The sequence below is a fragment of the Labeo rohita genome, chromosome 9, assembly GCF_022985175.1.
Source record: "Labeo rohita strain BAU-BD-2019 chromosome 9, IGBB_LRoh.1.0, whole genome shotgun sequence".
NCBI classification, from domain to species: Eukaryota; Metazoa; Chordata; class Actinopteri; order Cypriniformes; family Cyprinidae; genus Labeo; species Labeo rohita.
In genome coordinates, this window is record NC_066877.1 from 39,655,253 (window position 1) to 39,670,321 (window position 15,069).

Consider the following 15,069-nt stretch of genomic DNA (forward strand, 5'->3'; position numbering starts at 1 on the left):
TCTAAATGTATTGTTTTACTAGTAATTATGTGTATTTAAATTCCTGAAACCTAAAATAAACGTTAAGTCGTTGAAAACACTGCTCAATTGTAATTATATGACAAGCGCAGCGCGCATCTCTCTCTGGCTCAGCGCCAGCCAACGCGCGAAAACACAGTTTGAATTTGGCAGTTGCGTGACGTCACCGAACGTTCGAAATCCCATATGTGGGACCGTACTCCCAGGGGCACAGAAAATAGAATCCCATATGTGGGACCGTACCGCTCAAAAGGTTAAAAAAGAAGAAAAACATATTGTAGGGAACATTCGTTTTATTGCATTTTCCATCAATGAAAAAAAAAACATGCATTTTACCATGTTGCAGTGTCTGGAAAGAGCTGATTAATGGCAATTAGAGCAGCAGTGCCCAACCCTGCTCCTTTTCTGAAGGCTACACCAGAACCAATTTACATGTTATGAACTTGCAGACAAGCGCTTAATGGATATGTGTGAGTTTTATGGCATCTGATAAATGTTTTTAAAAGAGGAATGTATTGAAGTGCTTGTTTAAGCAAGTATTGAATGTTTTAATATTCTTGTTTAACAGTTTTATATTCAGCATACTGTAATAAAACAGTTCAGTGAACACATAGTATTATAATTAATTCCATGTTAACAAACTATATCTTTGTTTATTTGTGATTTCATAATATTTAAATTAACACATCTTTTATTTTAAAACTTTTTTTTTAAATTGCTCAGTAACATGTACGCTCGAAAACATCACAATAATGTGTTTACTAAAGTGAAACATTTGTGTTGAATTTAACTTGATATGTGTTGTCCCTGACCACACCCAGAACATGTGCTGAATTTAACTCGATATGTGTTGTTTTTAACAAAGTCCCTTGTCTGTACATTTCCGTTCTTATCACAGATCATCAGCTTTTCTCACTTATAAGGAAGTAAACTCTTAATGCATGTACATTTTGAAAAGACGCAAGCATCGCAATGCCAAGACCTTCGCTTCTCACTCTGATGTTGGGTAAACTCTATTTTCAGTTGATTTTCACTTTTTATTTTTTATAAAAGATGAAGATTAAAGATTAAAATATAATGAATATCACCATGGTAATATCACAGTAAAATTTTATCCTTAAAACAGTTATTATTGTGCCATCATTGCTTACATTGAGCTTTTACATTTTTTTTTTCTGAAACTAAATTGAAACAATTAATTAATAATTACATAATAATTAGATAATAATAATTAGGTACATAATAATACATACATAATAATTAGAGTTTGTGCACTATAGTTGAACTAGTGTTTAAGATTTTGAACAGAACACATACTGTAAGAATGAACAATGTCGTAAGAATGTGGGGGAAAAAAAGATAAGATGAAATGAAGTCTCAAAAAAACTTGTTTTTTGGTTGAAGTGGGAGAATTTGAGCATATGTTCAAATGTCTTTGCATGTATATGTATGGGTTTATGTGTACTTGCTGATTGTTTTGATAAATATATGATTGTGAGCATTATAGCATCAAGGTATCAGTGTGTGTGGAAGTGGTGTGAGTGTGCAGTGCCGGCCTGTAGGTTTGTGGCGCCCTAGGCAAAATAATGAAAATGAGCCCCACTATAGTGTAAAAAACTGTCAAATTTTCAACAATTTTGAAATTTGAAGAGAAAGCACATAAAATGACTATTTCAATATTTAAGCGTGAATGGTATTAATTGTAATGCATTCAACAAACATATGTAAAAAAAAAACTGTTTGTAGGACTGCACAGTTTGGCCGAAATGTTGTTTTTATCAATATGACAAATTCAGATTATTGTTATTAGTAAATAAAAACATTAAACAAACAATAATTATTGTTAATGATTATCAATATATTTTACAGAAAACTGCAGCATGACCTGTTAACATACAGGAGGCCTAATTATAAATGTTTAGAAAGGTATAAGCATTTATTATAAAATTAACTATTAGATAAATCTTTGACCAAAAAAAAAAAAAAAAAAAACAAACAAACAAACAAAAAAAATCTTAACTTTTTGTCAGAAAGTCTTGTGCATTTACTCTGAGAGAGGTAAAACATTCTCTACACTGGAAAAAAACCCCCAAACAAACAAACAAACAAACAAACAAAAAAAACTTAAAACTTACTTAAAGATAAGTATTACATTTCCTATTTTTACCCAAAATAAGGTGTTAATATATGTAATACATGTAATAGAATGTTTCATTCATACTGGAAATCCCTAATAAGGACAAAGGTATACGCTTTCGCATAGCTGAATAAAACTAAGAGACATTTTAACTCATGAAACATGGAGACATATCTGTACGATTGCGACTAAATGGTTTATCTCTGTTCTTCGAGCCACATCGGGAATTTTATATGAATATGCAATACAATGCTAATGAACAGCCTTTATCACTTTATAGAATACTATATAAAATAATGATTTTCATTCTGTGATGTGAAACCATGTGAGATCAAAAAAGGAAGTTATTAAAAAAATCTCGACTGATGTTATTAAAATAATTTGGAGCAAACCCTTTGATTAAAATGGTCTCAATAGACAACAGGTTTGTAAACAGACTTAAACCCATGCAAAATTGCAAAATCACGCACGCGTTCTACTGAGGTAGATTTGAAATTTTTTTCATACGTTCGACACATATGCCGCACTGTACAGCACTGGTGCTCGTTACCTTAGTTATGTAAGGCGCGTGCGGCTTTTAGTTGCGCTGCCCACACCGATCGGTGGATAACATTAAAGTACCGCAAGAGCGAGTAGAAAGCATGCAAAGCTGCCTGCACTCTATAGTTCTTGCGGAACTTTGATTTTAAACACGGATCTTTCTGCGCAGCGCCGCTTCAAATAAAACGCACCAAAAAATACAATTGACAACCTAGCGGCCGCGGGGCCCTAGGCGACCGCCTGTATCGCCTGTTGAACGGGCCGGCACTGTGAGTGTGTGTGTTTCTGTGTATTCACTGATCTCACATCCACTATGGCTGTTTCTCAATAAAACCAATGAAAAATTGATCTACAGGTTATAGTCACTTTGAAGACATAAATGAAATTAATATTAATTTCATTAATTAACATCAGTGGTCGTAAATCATTAACATTAGAATTTGTACCTCTGTATTTAGCTTTGAAATGGTTGCAGAAAATTCTCAACCTGTTATACAACTAATACATGAGGTTCCTGCTCTGATGTCCATTGCGATAGAAAGTAAAAAAAAAAAAAAAAAAAAAAAAAAAAAAAAAAAATCCTGTGTTCTGCAACTCTGAGAGATCTTCAAAATAACTTTGAATATTTTCATTTTATAGTCTTAATTTTACAACCAGTGCAAGTTGATGAGTCTACCATTAACATAATTCTGCATATAAAAGGTAAAATATGGGTTTTCTGAGTTGGTTATCATGTCTCTCTTTTGTGATGTCTGTAGCTCAGGGGTTAAAAAGACATTTACCAACAAGCAGTGTTGGGCAGTAACACATTACTTTGTAACGCGTTACTGTAATTAGATTATTTTTTTTAATAACGGAGTAATTTAACGCGTTATAATTTTCAAATTAGTAATTCGAGTATAGTTACAAACATGCGTTACTGCTGCGTTACATTATTGCTGACAGAATGTGATTTATCATGTAGATTATAAAAAGGGTGTTGGCTAGCACATGCAACGTCCTTTACCTGAGACATACTTTGACTGGAAAGTGCCTGTGAGGCAGATACTACCAATGAAAACATAGTCAGCATGGAGAGTGGAAAGCACGCGTTCTGTAGTTGGAAATACAATCATTATTTTGAGTTTATTTCTGTCAAAAGCAAGAACATTATTGTGCATTGTCAATTAGAGGGGAAGAAATCCTTTTCAACCGTGAAAAACTCCATATCCAATTTAAAACCTCTGAAAGGGCAGCACGGCACATTAAAACTTATTGAGAACGTACCGGGTGCGGAGAGCAACGCATCAGCTTCTGTTGTCGTACCGCGCCGCTCTCTGTTGCGTCGAGTCCAATGAGAGTGGTCTCTTATCCACTGGTACTGGACTCGACGCAACAGAGAGTACAAGACTTGCGCGGTACAAGATTTGAAAAATAGAACTGTCTAAAATAAAATATCTAAAACAAATTATTGCACAAAGGCAACAAGACCAACTATATAAAACAAAAACGATTAACAGGCGTAAGCATAGGCAGAGTTTCTATTTATAACGTGTTAGTAGTGTTGAACAATGTTGATTTCTGAAATGCAATGGACAATCAGAGAATCCACTCACTGCTCGAAATGCCGTGCATTCTGCAACCATGCACACAGCAGCCTATTGCTTTTAGTTAAAATAACAGCAGTTTGTGAATGCTGATGCTTTAATAACAAATATTTTATCAGAGCGTTTATGCTGGGATGGTAGGCAGTTACAAGTTCACTATTTTACGTAAATTGGATGTACAGAAAAAAGTAACGTAATGAGTAATGTAACTAATTACTTTTGAAATACAGTAATCAGAACAGTAATTTGATTACTTTTTAGAGGAGTAATCAGTAATCAGTAATTTAATTACATTTTCAGAGTAACACTGCCCAACACTGGCAACAATTTGACTGCTCTAAACAACTTCTAACACACTAACACAGATATATACATTTGTGAAATGCAAAACTAAAACTTTCTGAAATTATGTTTTTGCATAGAAACTCACAAACATCAAATGATTGTACATATACATGCCAATCTACAAAATTTAGTTTTACAATTGCAAACTGAGTGATCTGAAGATATGGCTTCACTGAGGTTGACTTGAGTAGCCTACAACTTTTAGTAAACAAAAAATTGTAACACATGGCTCAGTGACTACAGACATGCTCATGCTCATCTAGACACCAAACCTGTAACACTACAAGGGTGTCACGTTGGTTTTGGGGTTTTTTTTTTTTTTTTTTTATTTATTTATTTTTTTTAATATTTAGCCGTGTTTCATGTTCCTGTCATGTGATTTCCTTAATCCTGGTGTATTCCTGCCTTATTTATGTGCAGTGGTGGGCAGTAACGAAGTAGTTGTAATTCGTTACTGTACTTAAGTACATTTTTCAAGTATCTGTACTTTACTGGAGTAGTTTTATTTTGAGTAACTTTCACTTTTACTTCATTACATTCCAAAGCGTAAGATCGTACTTTTTACTTCACTACATTTCATAAACTTATCGTTACCTCTTATAATATATCACGTGCTCTGAGACGCACAAGCGGTGTCTGATTCATGAACAAACTGATTCTTTTCAATGAACCTGTTAATCTGATTCGCCAATCGTACCAAACGATTCATTCACGAATGGAATGATCCGATTGCAGCTGTTCTCGAGTCGACAACCCATTGATTCAAATGATCCGTTTAGAGCGAGTCTCCAGTCAACTGAATTCAAAGTAAGAACCGGGAGATCTTGTGCGTGCGCGCGCGCGACTGATGCTGCAAAAAGTAAGTTACTAATGTCGAATTTTAGGATTAATTATTATAACTGAAAATCATATTTAGGTCAAAGCTGTCCGTTGTTTGTGAATTACATCTGCTGTAAAAGGTGATCTGTTTAAGCGCACTGAAATGCTTGAATTCAAAAACGAAAAATTTAAATAACAGCAAATAAAATAACTCATGCACATTCATATTCCTCGCTGGTGTAACGTTAGCGGTTTTATTAACCCAGGTAGCCAAAATGATCTGGCCCAATAACGGCCCGAATCCGGCAGGCCGGAAGAAATGACTCTGGCCAGATGCGGTTGCCGGACTCGTGTGAATTACGGGAGTGAATGACGCGCCAGAATCGGCCCGAGTACGCTGGCCCGAGTCCGCTGGCCCGAGTCCGGCTGCCGAAACTGAGCCGACACTGCCGGCATCGGGCCACAATCACGCCAGCATAGATTATACAATTAGCCGGTACTGGCCCGAGTCTGGATTCCCAATGGAAATGTATATGAAATGCAGACCTATATTTATTTAATTAATAAGAACAACAAAATTAACCAAAGCAATATTAGCTGGTCTGCTAAAGTAGCCTATATAGCCTAATTAATTGGCTCGCTAAAATCTACAAAAACGTATTATTAAAGACTTCCTCCAGTTTTTTTTAACAATGTTATTTCCACAAATATAACACACACATGTACCTCCCTCCTCCCCCCATCCCAAGTAAGAATGACACCATATAAATACTGTATAAGAAAAATTTATTTGAATTTATTATTGAAAAGGTGACATCAACTAATGCACAAATGCACAATAGAAACTCCCCTCAGGACCTCAAGTTTATCCTAAAAGAGGGACAGAATAAATGAAAGAGAGACATAAAGATGGGGACACATATTGACACATAGTTAGTCAGATCTCATGTGATCTCAATGGTAAATGTTAACAACATTTGTAGCATACCTCAGAAAGATTTTTGTTGTTGTTGTTGTTGTTGTTATTGTTGTAGGGCCTGCTTGCTTCTTCCACCATGCCATCTGTTTATAAACGTCTCTGGTTCTCCATCCAGCAAACTGCAGTATTTGCAGAAAATATATATATATATATATTTTAAAAAAAAAAAAATCAGTCTTTTGTATGTGGCACAAGTTTGCCTGTTTAAACATGAAGCTTAGCATAAGAAGAAGATAAAAAAAAAAAAAAAAACACTATATGTGGTTAGTCATTTTAAAAATTTTCCACTTTTTGCAGACTTTAATATGTTGTAGATTTGATTTTAAACATACAATTTTACAGTTTAAAAATGACAAAAAAAAAAAGAGAAAAAGTCTTATAAAAGTTTGGACACCCTGCACTACTTGGCAATGCTCTCTTTGGCGAATATCACAGCCTGTGAAATGGTGCAGTTTACAGCTATATGAGTAATAGAGTATTCAAAATGTTACATGTAAAATGTCAGTAAAATTAATAATATTAATTTTGGCCCTATACTTGACCACTCACAACACCCTGACTCAATCAGAATAACAAAATTAATTTTAAGATATTATGGCCTATTTTAATTTCCTAAAAGAAAACATACATTTACACATGAAGAGTTCAGATGCAAAACCAGCTAAAAGCCATCTCAGTCAAAAATGAGATAATGATACTGAGTGAATGTTCTCAACCCATATTATACGTCCATCAAATACTTTTTCTTCAAACTCGCTAAAATAGCAGCCTCAGCCCAATCAGAAGTACCGGTACTTACATAGAAACCTATACATCTGAGCCTGATAAAAATGCATTTTTTAAAGAAAGACATCAGATGGATTTAGCTGGTTTTGCATCTGAACTCTTCACGTCTACTCTATAGCAAAATAACATTAAATTACTTACATGGCACAGATGCACTCTTTTCAGATGATCTTGATAAATCTGACAAAAAAATATAAAAAATAAATAAAAAAAGATTAAAAGTAGTATAGCAGGAAGGCACATTACACTATTCACACAGTGTGTTGTGTAGTTAAATAATTATATTTCACTAACCACTAATGAATACATTAAAACTGTGGCATAAAAATATTGTGAATGTGTTTGACAGTCAACTGAAAAAAAAAATATACTTACAAAGCCATAGATGCTCAATGCTGTGGAGTATTTGGGGTGCAGCAGCTACTGACACAAAAACAAAGGGGAGAGAAAAAAAAAGAATCACTCAGTACCAGTCAGATGCATATATCAGTACAACTTGAAATGTACTGATTTTTAGTAAATGATTATTGACTTACCAGTGTGTTGAATATGGCAAGTCCAAGATGCAGAATGGCTAGATTGATCACTTACAACAATTGGAGGACAACCTAAAAAAAAGAAAGAAAAAAGAATGAATATTTTCATATTGAATATAATTATTTTACTTGAACATGACTTTTTTTTTTTCCTGCTGTATAGGCTAAATCTTTTACTTTTATTGTAATTCTTTGTCATTAATAAAAACAAAACGTATTATTAGTAGTAGTAGTATTATGATAAGGATAGGCTACATTGGCTTGTGAGTCTTTCTGTCTCTCGCTCGCTCACACACGTAGAGAGAGCGCGCGCGTGCGTTCAGTGTGCGTCAGTGTCGCGCGCTCTCTCAAATCTGTGAGACAACACAATTTAAGTGTGAAAATATTATTGTTGATAAGTGTAAAAAGAATATTTTTTTAACTAACGTTACCTTGACCGACATGAATGTGAGGTTTTCTCAATCCTAGCAGATCTGCGCAAATGACGTCATACAGATAACGGTATTAACGATAACAGTTAGTCAGGGGTGCTGAAGAGCGGCCAATAGAAAATAAAGACGGAAAGACTCGTCTATGTGAACAGCAGGCTTAGATACGGTACATTTAAATGACAGTCCGTCAATTTTACGCTTATGTACACAAAAATACTTTACCTGAGAAAAGCTCTTCCGTCAAGCGATGTCCACTCAGTCAAAGGGAGTCCGGCTGTGCGCGTGATGTGAGCGGACCGCTGCTTATATAGCCTCTGTGCCCGGTTGCATAAAGAACCTTAAGCTTTTCCCTTAAGTATGAAACTTAAGGCATGATTTCCCCTTACCTAAGGGGATGATTTAAGGGTGTTGCATATAATCCCTTAAACACTTCCCTTACTAAAGGGAAACCTTTAAGTGTTTTACGACAGCGATTCGAGGTTTGCCGTAAAAAAAAATCTACTGTTGCTATGGACACGTTATTTATTATGCAGATAGCGGTGTGTTTTCACAGAAAACAATACAACACGGATAAGGAGAACAAAATATAAACCAAACGAGAAGGACCAAGCGAGATGGAAACTCAAACTGATAATTCACTCAAAACAAAAAATTCTGACAAATCATTTTATTGAGTTTCCGAGGCGATGTGAACATTATGAAGCGCCAAACACTCTCATGCTGTGTATGTTTCATTCATACTCGAAGCCGGAGGGCGCTCTTGCGCTGAAAGTCCAATCCGGACTCATAAAAGTGTTATGATGGAATACAGCGGTAATCGGTGCAGCTAAGCTGAAACGTAAACACAATAAACACACAATTGTGACAATATACGGTTTGTGTGTGTGTTTTTAAGTCATCTCCAGGTAATACGTAGGAAAATTCAGGAATAAAAGAGAGAATATAAATTTGTTCTGGTGTGTGACGGACTCATGTTTGAGGTATTATGTGCGAATGTAATTTAATCAATGGTTATGTGAATAAATGCCTAAATTAAATTCTGTTTAACATATAAAGAGGCAGATCGTGGACTGAATCAGCGCGCTGTGTAACACTTAAGGTGACATTTTCCATACCTTATGTTATACTTAGGGAAATGACAGCTAAGGGGCTTTATGCAACACTTAAAGGGTTTTAAGGGATACTTAAGAGAAATACTAAGGGTCTATGACGTTTCAACTAAAGAAACCCTTAAGTAACATTTAAGGGATATTTTATGCAACGCCCTTAAGTGTAAGTGGAAAATTACTTAAGGTGCTTTATGCAACCGGGCACTGGTTCTTTCGCAGGCTTCGCACGTGAGGTGTAAAATAGCCAAAGTTATATTTATATCTATTTTCTTCATTTATTTTTTATCATCTGACATGTAAATTTAAGTCAGTATACCTTGAAATATATTTTTATTATTATTATTATTATTATTATTATTATTATTATTATTATTATAACTTAACACTTATTAATAATAATGTTGTTTTCACTCACGGATTTCATAACCTGAAGATGGCAGCAGAGGATCACTTATTAGCTCATCCTACTCACTAAATTTTGTTTTGGGATTTTATTTGGAAATAAAATGACTATATTATCAATATTTGAAATCATATTTTGGCAAAAGTTGAGTTATCAGTTTTTAAATTATGCCACATTATGATTATAAAGCCAGAAAATAATATTATAAAGGGGAGACCTGGTGAAAGCATTTTTTAGATCTGTTACAGCCAGATACCATTATTTTACGGGTGTAGAACAATCACACACAGTCAGAAAGTGTCATATAATTTAGATGAAGGGAACATTTTCAAATAATAAGCGAAGTCCATTTGAGGTCAGCCTAAAAATGAATAGAAATATAACTTAAAATAGTAATAAAAACTTAAAAAAAAATAAATAAATAAATAAAACAAATAAAATTTTATAAAAGTTTGTAATTGAGCCTATTAATTAATTGTGTTTGCTTGTACAGGTTTAATCTCCATTGTGGGGACCAAATATTAACACACGGAGTGAAAACTTAAATTTTGACATTTTTGGGATTAATACTTGTGGCCCACATTCGGGCTGAATGCGGCTAAATGTGCCGTTTCTCAACCAGAATCGGGCCAGATCCACTGATCCAAAACCTAGCCAAATCTGGCAACCGTTACTGGGCCAGCTTTTTGGTGAGTTTTGTCCATGTTTATGCTCTTGTTTGCCAAGTCAAGTCATCATTTTATGTTTATCTACTCTGCACTTGGGTTCACCTATTATTCGCCTTCAGTGGACTGCTTGTTACAGAATACTTGACCCTAAATATGAACCCAGCAGTTTCCTTGTTGTGCCTTAGCCAAGGCCATAGTACTACTGAGGATTATGTTCAGGATTATAAAGGACATTTTCCATTTGAGGTTAAATGAACCCATACGTTCACAACTGCCTGTGGCAAAAATTTCTCATTTAATTTTCTTAGCAGAGTATATTGATTGTGCCCTATTCAGAATCCTGCAGGTGTGAATTGGACAGGTGACAGGAATGGGTATTAGTTTGGGTATTTGCTATTTGAACTCAATCTGGAGCACACTGACAGGCAGCTGCTTTCAAACGGTCCTGTGGTTGTGTTCATGCTTTGTCTGAAGACTGTTTAAAAGCCTTTTCCAAAGGGATGTGGCAAGCCGTGGAATCGCTACATGGCTGTCGCTTTCTCTCGTAGTGGAAGTGTTTTGTGCAGTTGAGGCAGTGTTTGCGATGTGGTCTCGTGTCACATTTGATTTTACTGAAAACCAGTGTTCAAACAGAACACTGTTGACTTTATTGATTAAATATAATAATTTGACACAAAAGATAATGCACACTTTCAGAAAATAGAATGGCTTTATAAAGGTTAAAAAACGCCCACAAAAGGTAAAAACAACCAGTTCCAGTGGAACTCCTGGAGCAGGGCCGGGTCAAGGATGTCCCCTCTGGCAATCCAGGACCGTTCCTCAGGTCAGTACCCCTCCCAGTCGATGAGATATTCTAGCCGACCCCCTTGGCAGCGTGAATCCAAGATCTCGTGGACCGTGTAGATCGTAGGTTGTTCCAGGACTTCGGGAGGAGGGGGTTCAACTCCAGCTCCAGCTTTGGTGGTTTCTCTGGCAGAGGGAAAACATGGTTTGAGGAGTGATACGTGGAAAGCGGGGTGAATGCGGTACCTGGGTGGGAGCTGGAGCTGATATGTCACTTCATTGATCTGTCTCAGGATCCTGAATGGACCAATATAGCGGGGACTCAGCCTGCGGCAGAGCGGTCACAGGCGTAGATCACGGGTGCAGAGCCAGACCTGATCTCCGGGTTGGTATTGTGGATTCTCCCTCTTACGAGCATCCGCAAACCTCTTGTAACAGTTGATGGCCCCTCAGAGATAATAGTGAGCTGAGTCCCAGACCCTATCGCTGGCTCAGAACCAGTGGTCGACAGCTAGAACATTAGAGCGTTCCTCTATCCAGGGAAACAGCGGAGGCTGATAACCGAGTACGCGCTGGAAAGGTGTTTTCCTCTCAGTCTGGCCGTTAGTCTGTGGATGATAACCAGATGACAAATTAATGGAGACACCAAGTAATTTAAAGAAAGCTTTCCAGACATGTGAGATGAATTGAGGTCCCCGGTCCGACACAATCTTCTCTGGCAACCCATAATTATGGAAGACATGGTGAGATAGATGTTCAGCGGTTTCCATAGCTGTGGGGAGTCCAGGTAGCGGAATGAGTTTGCATGCCTTAGAGAATCTGTCAACTGTTACCAGAATGCAGGTGTGTCCTTCTGAGGTGGGAAGATCCGTGACAAAATCCACTCCTATGTGGAACCAGGGCCTCTGTGGTAGGGGGAGAGGAACCAGTTTTCCTGTAGGCAGATGATGGGGAGTGTTAGACTTGGCACAGACTGAGCAACTCAGGAGGTACCTGATGGTGTCAGTACCGAGCTTGAAGAAGCGACGGGGTCCACCTGCTGCCTGGGTGTCCAGAGCCCAGAGATTTGTGCACTGTGTCCAGAAGTTGTTGATATATATTGTAATATATATATATATATATATATAATATAAATGAAATTGTTGTGACTGCATTGAAAAAAAAATCATACCCCAACATATAAGCAATAATATCAATATTATTACCCAATATATAATTTAATTATGACAATAAATTTCTGAGTGCCTTTCGCATCAGCACATTGATGCCAAGGGTTTCAAATCTAAAGTACTGGAGGACCCTGCACTTCAAAAAAATGACGCTAAAGGGGTACACTGAGTGTCAAGATGTAATGCCAAAGAGGTCCTGACCAAGCATCAATATCTGGTTGGGGGTTAGGAGTGAGAACGTGTTGCGTACACATATGCTCTGGCTTTCTTTTCTTTATTTATATCTCTGTAAATGTTATATATATATATATATATATATATATATATATAACTCTGCTATTCGCAATTTAAATAAAAGTGTTAATAAATGAGTTTTGTCTACCTCATTAAGGAGATTTAATGCGGTTTGGGTTGCAGTTTTTATGTCAAACGGGTCAGGTTAGGTCGGGTCGGGTGCAGAATTTAACTAGTGTTGTGTTAATAACTCCAGGTGCGGACCCATGTAGGACTCTGGCCCTGTAGCTCTGTGTTTTTCTTTTTTTATTACCGTGGGTATTGCGGAAGAGGAGCCCTGCAATACCACAGTACCTTGCACTCTAGAACATGGCCTGTTTTCCCCAAGTTGATATGATTCTTTAGGGTCTTAATGAAAAGTCTGTAATATACTTTGGTTAAAAATTCTCAATGGTTGTGTAAAACAACACTCTTTTTACCTTGCCAAAATCAGCTCTGCAAAAATCATCTCATTCTGGTCGAGGCTGCTTTAAATGCAAATGAGCTCCGCCACTCTCTTCTCTCTGAACTTTACTTTAGCCACATTTAGCCACGTTTCGCCGTTAAACTTGATAACTAGCACATTATTAGGAAAGTCGATTGCAAATATGAAAAACCTTATACTCACTTCTGCTGTAAGTGAAGCTGGATCACAAGTGATTTGCGTGAACATAGATATATGTAGATCGGGAGTCACATTCCTTTCACAAACAAACGGAATCCACTGCATCTTCAGTGGCTCAGATGTCGGGAGTAAATGATGACCACTATGTTCATTATTATATCCAGCAACACAACACCTCAACCGCTCAATCTGAGATATTCTTGTTTAACTTGCATCCCCGCTTCAGCATCGAAAACAAAGAGGGTGGACTGTTACAGCTAATCTGAGGTAAAACGCTCATGTCAATCAGCTATCACGGGAGCAGCCTCTGTCGGTGTGACGCCACAACGACAGGTATCTGAGAATGGCTTGATTTGAAAAAGGGAATATTATATTTACAGATTAATTAAAAACCACTACATGGATTTTTTATCAGTATAGGGCAGATTTGTACATACACTGCCAACACACATTAATGTTCAAACAACATGTAAAATGAACTTAGCATCCGATGACCCCTTTAACATCATGCCTGCCAAGCTAGGGCCTCTTTACTTCATGCCTGCAATGCCAAGGTCTCATCACATCAAGGCCTCAATATGACTGTCAAGTCAGTGCAGGATGGCTCAGCCAACATTTCTTCAAGTTGTGGCCCCCTTCCCATTGACCATCAAGCCTGAGCTTTCAAGATAGCTGCCATGCCTGATCTTCGTCACGCCACCTTGCCAGAACCCCCTCATGCCACGGATGCCATGCAAGGATTTTTTTGGATGACGAGACTAATTGCCAGTGTGATAGACCCGTCTATGATGTCAGTGTGAGCAGGTGGCATCACAGTGGTCTCTACACTCTTAAGCCCAGTGGGCATCCCACTGTCTGCTGCACTGCCTGTGATGGTGGTCGCCATTTTGAGAGTGTGGGCTGCACACTGCATCTCCTGTCCATGAATCTGCTCCAGAGCCTGTTCAAGTCCTTGAATTTACTGCAGAATCTCCCGATGTGGTGACTTCCACTGCAGAACCTTTCCCTACCAGAAACATTACTTTGATGGCACATGTGATCGTATGAAGTCAAACTAGCCTTATGTGTCATATTGTGATTGGTTATTTCAGTTATGTGTCTTGTTCCCCATTGTTTAGTTTGTGTCATGTGACCTGTATTGTTTGGTATTTGTAGCCCTCTTGTTGTCTTTGTCTCTTGCTGCTGTTGTTTCCTGTGTCTGCTGTTTGGTGAGGGTCTTTTTTTTTTCCATGCTTATGCTCTTGTTTGCCAAGTCAAGTCATTGTTTTATGTTCATCTGCTCACATTGGGATATAAATAAAACAACACTTGGGTTCATCTATCACTTGCCTTCAGTAGACTGCTCCTTCCAAAGGGCTTACAAAGGTCCATTTGAAGAAAGAAGTATATCACTGAATTATGGCTGACCACAGAACTATGTAAAAGAAAATAGCCTTTTAAAATAGGCACTCTTTGGTGTATTTTTTATTGTTTTGCCCTGTGGACTGTTGTTACTAGTGTTATGTGGAAAACTGCTACTCCTAATGCTGTTTTGTCATTAACTATTTAATAAAGAATTATAATTATACTTCACCCTGTAAACAGTATTGCTTATTATTTTACACATGATCAGCAGAGGAGCAACTGCTAGCCTGTCATTTTTGGCAATATCTCTCAAAGCAGGTGTGTCTTCTTGAGCGTCATTAACAAGAGATCGGTTTAAGACAACATTGACTAAATAGATGAGTAAAGTTTGAGAACAAACTTTAAGTTGGCTTGAGAAAGCCTAGCCTGAAAGTTTAAAGCAGTTGTAAAAAAGCAGCTAGCATGATTTAACACATTGCTTACATGATTTAACACGTTTTAGCATGATTAGCTTGTTG

General features: G+C 37.1%; 1 protein-coding gene and 1 long non-coding RNA gene across 2 annotated transcripts in view; one reads left to right on the forward strand and one right to left on the reverse strand.

Annotated features, from left to right (window-relative positions):
- The first annotated feature begins 432 nt into the window (after positions 1–432).
- The window catches only part of LOC127171286 (deleted in malignant brain tumors 1 protein), a 48,507-nt gene continuing 33,870 nt past the window's right edge, over positions 433–15,069 (forward strand). Inside the window, exons 1-2 of the mRNA XM_051119830.1 lie at positions 433–488; positions 917–1,024. Coding sequence (XP_050975787.1) covers positions 991–1,024 — 34 coding nt within the window. The 5' untranslated portion in view covers positions 433–488; positions 917–990. The remainder of the gene's footprint in view (positions 489–916; positions 1,025–15,069) is intronic.
- Positions 6,414–8,551, reverse strand: LOC127171345 (uncharacterized). The gene is made up of 5 exons (XR_007828501.1): positions 8,400–8,551; positions 7,747–7,818; positions 7,586–7,633; positions 7,352–7,390; positions 6,414–6,543 (listed from the first exon to the last, which is right to left on the reverse strand). It is a non-coding gene; the product is annotated as an uncharacterized LOC127171345 (long non-coding RNA).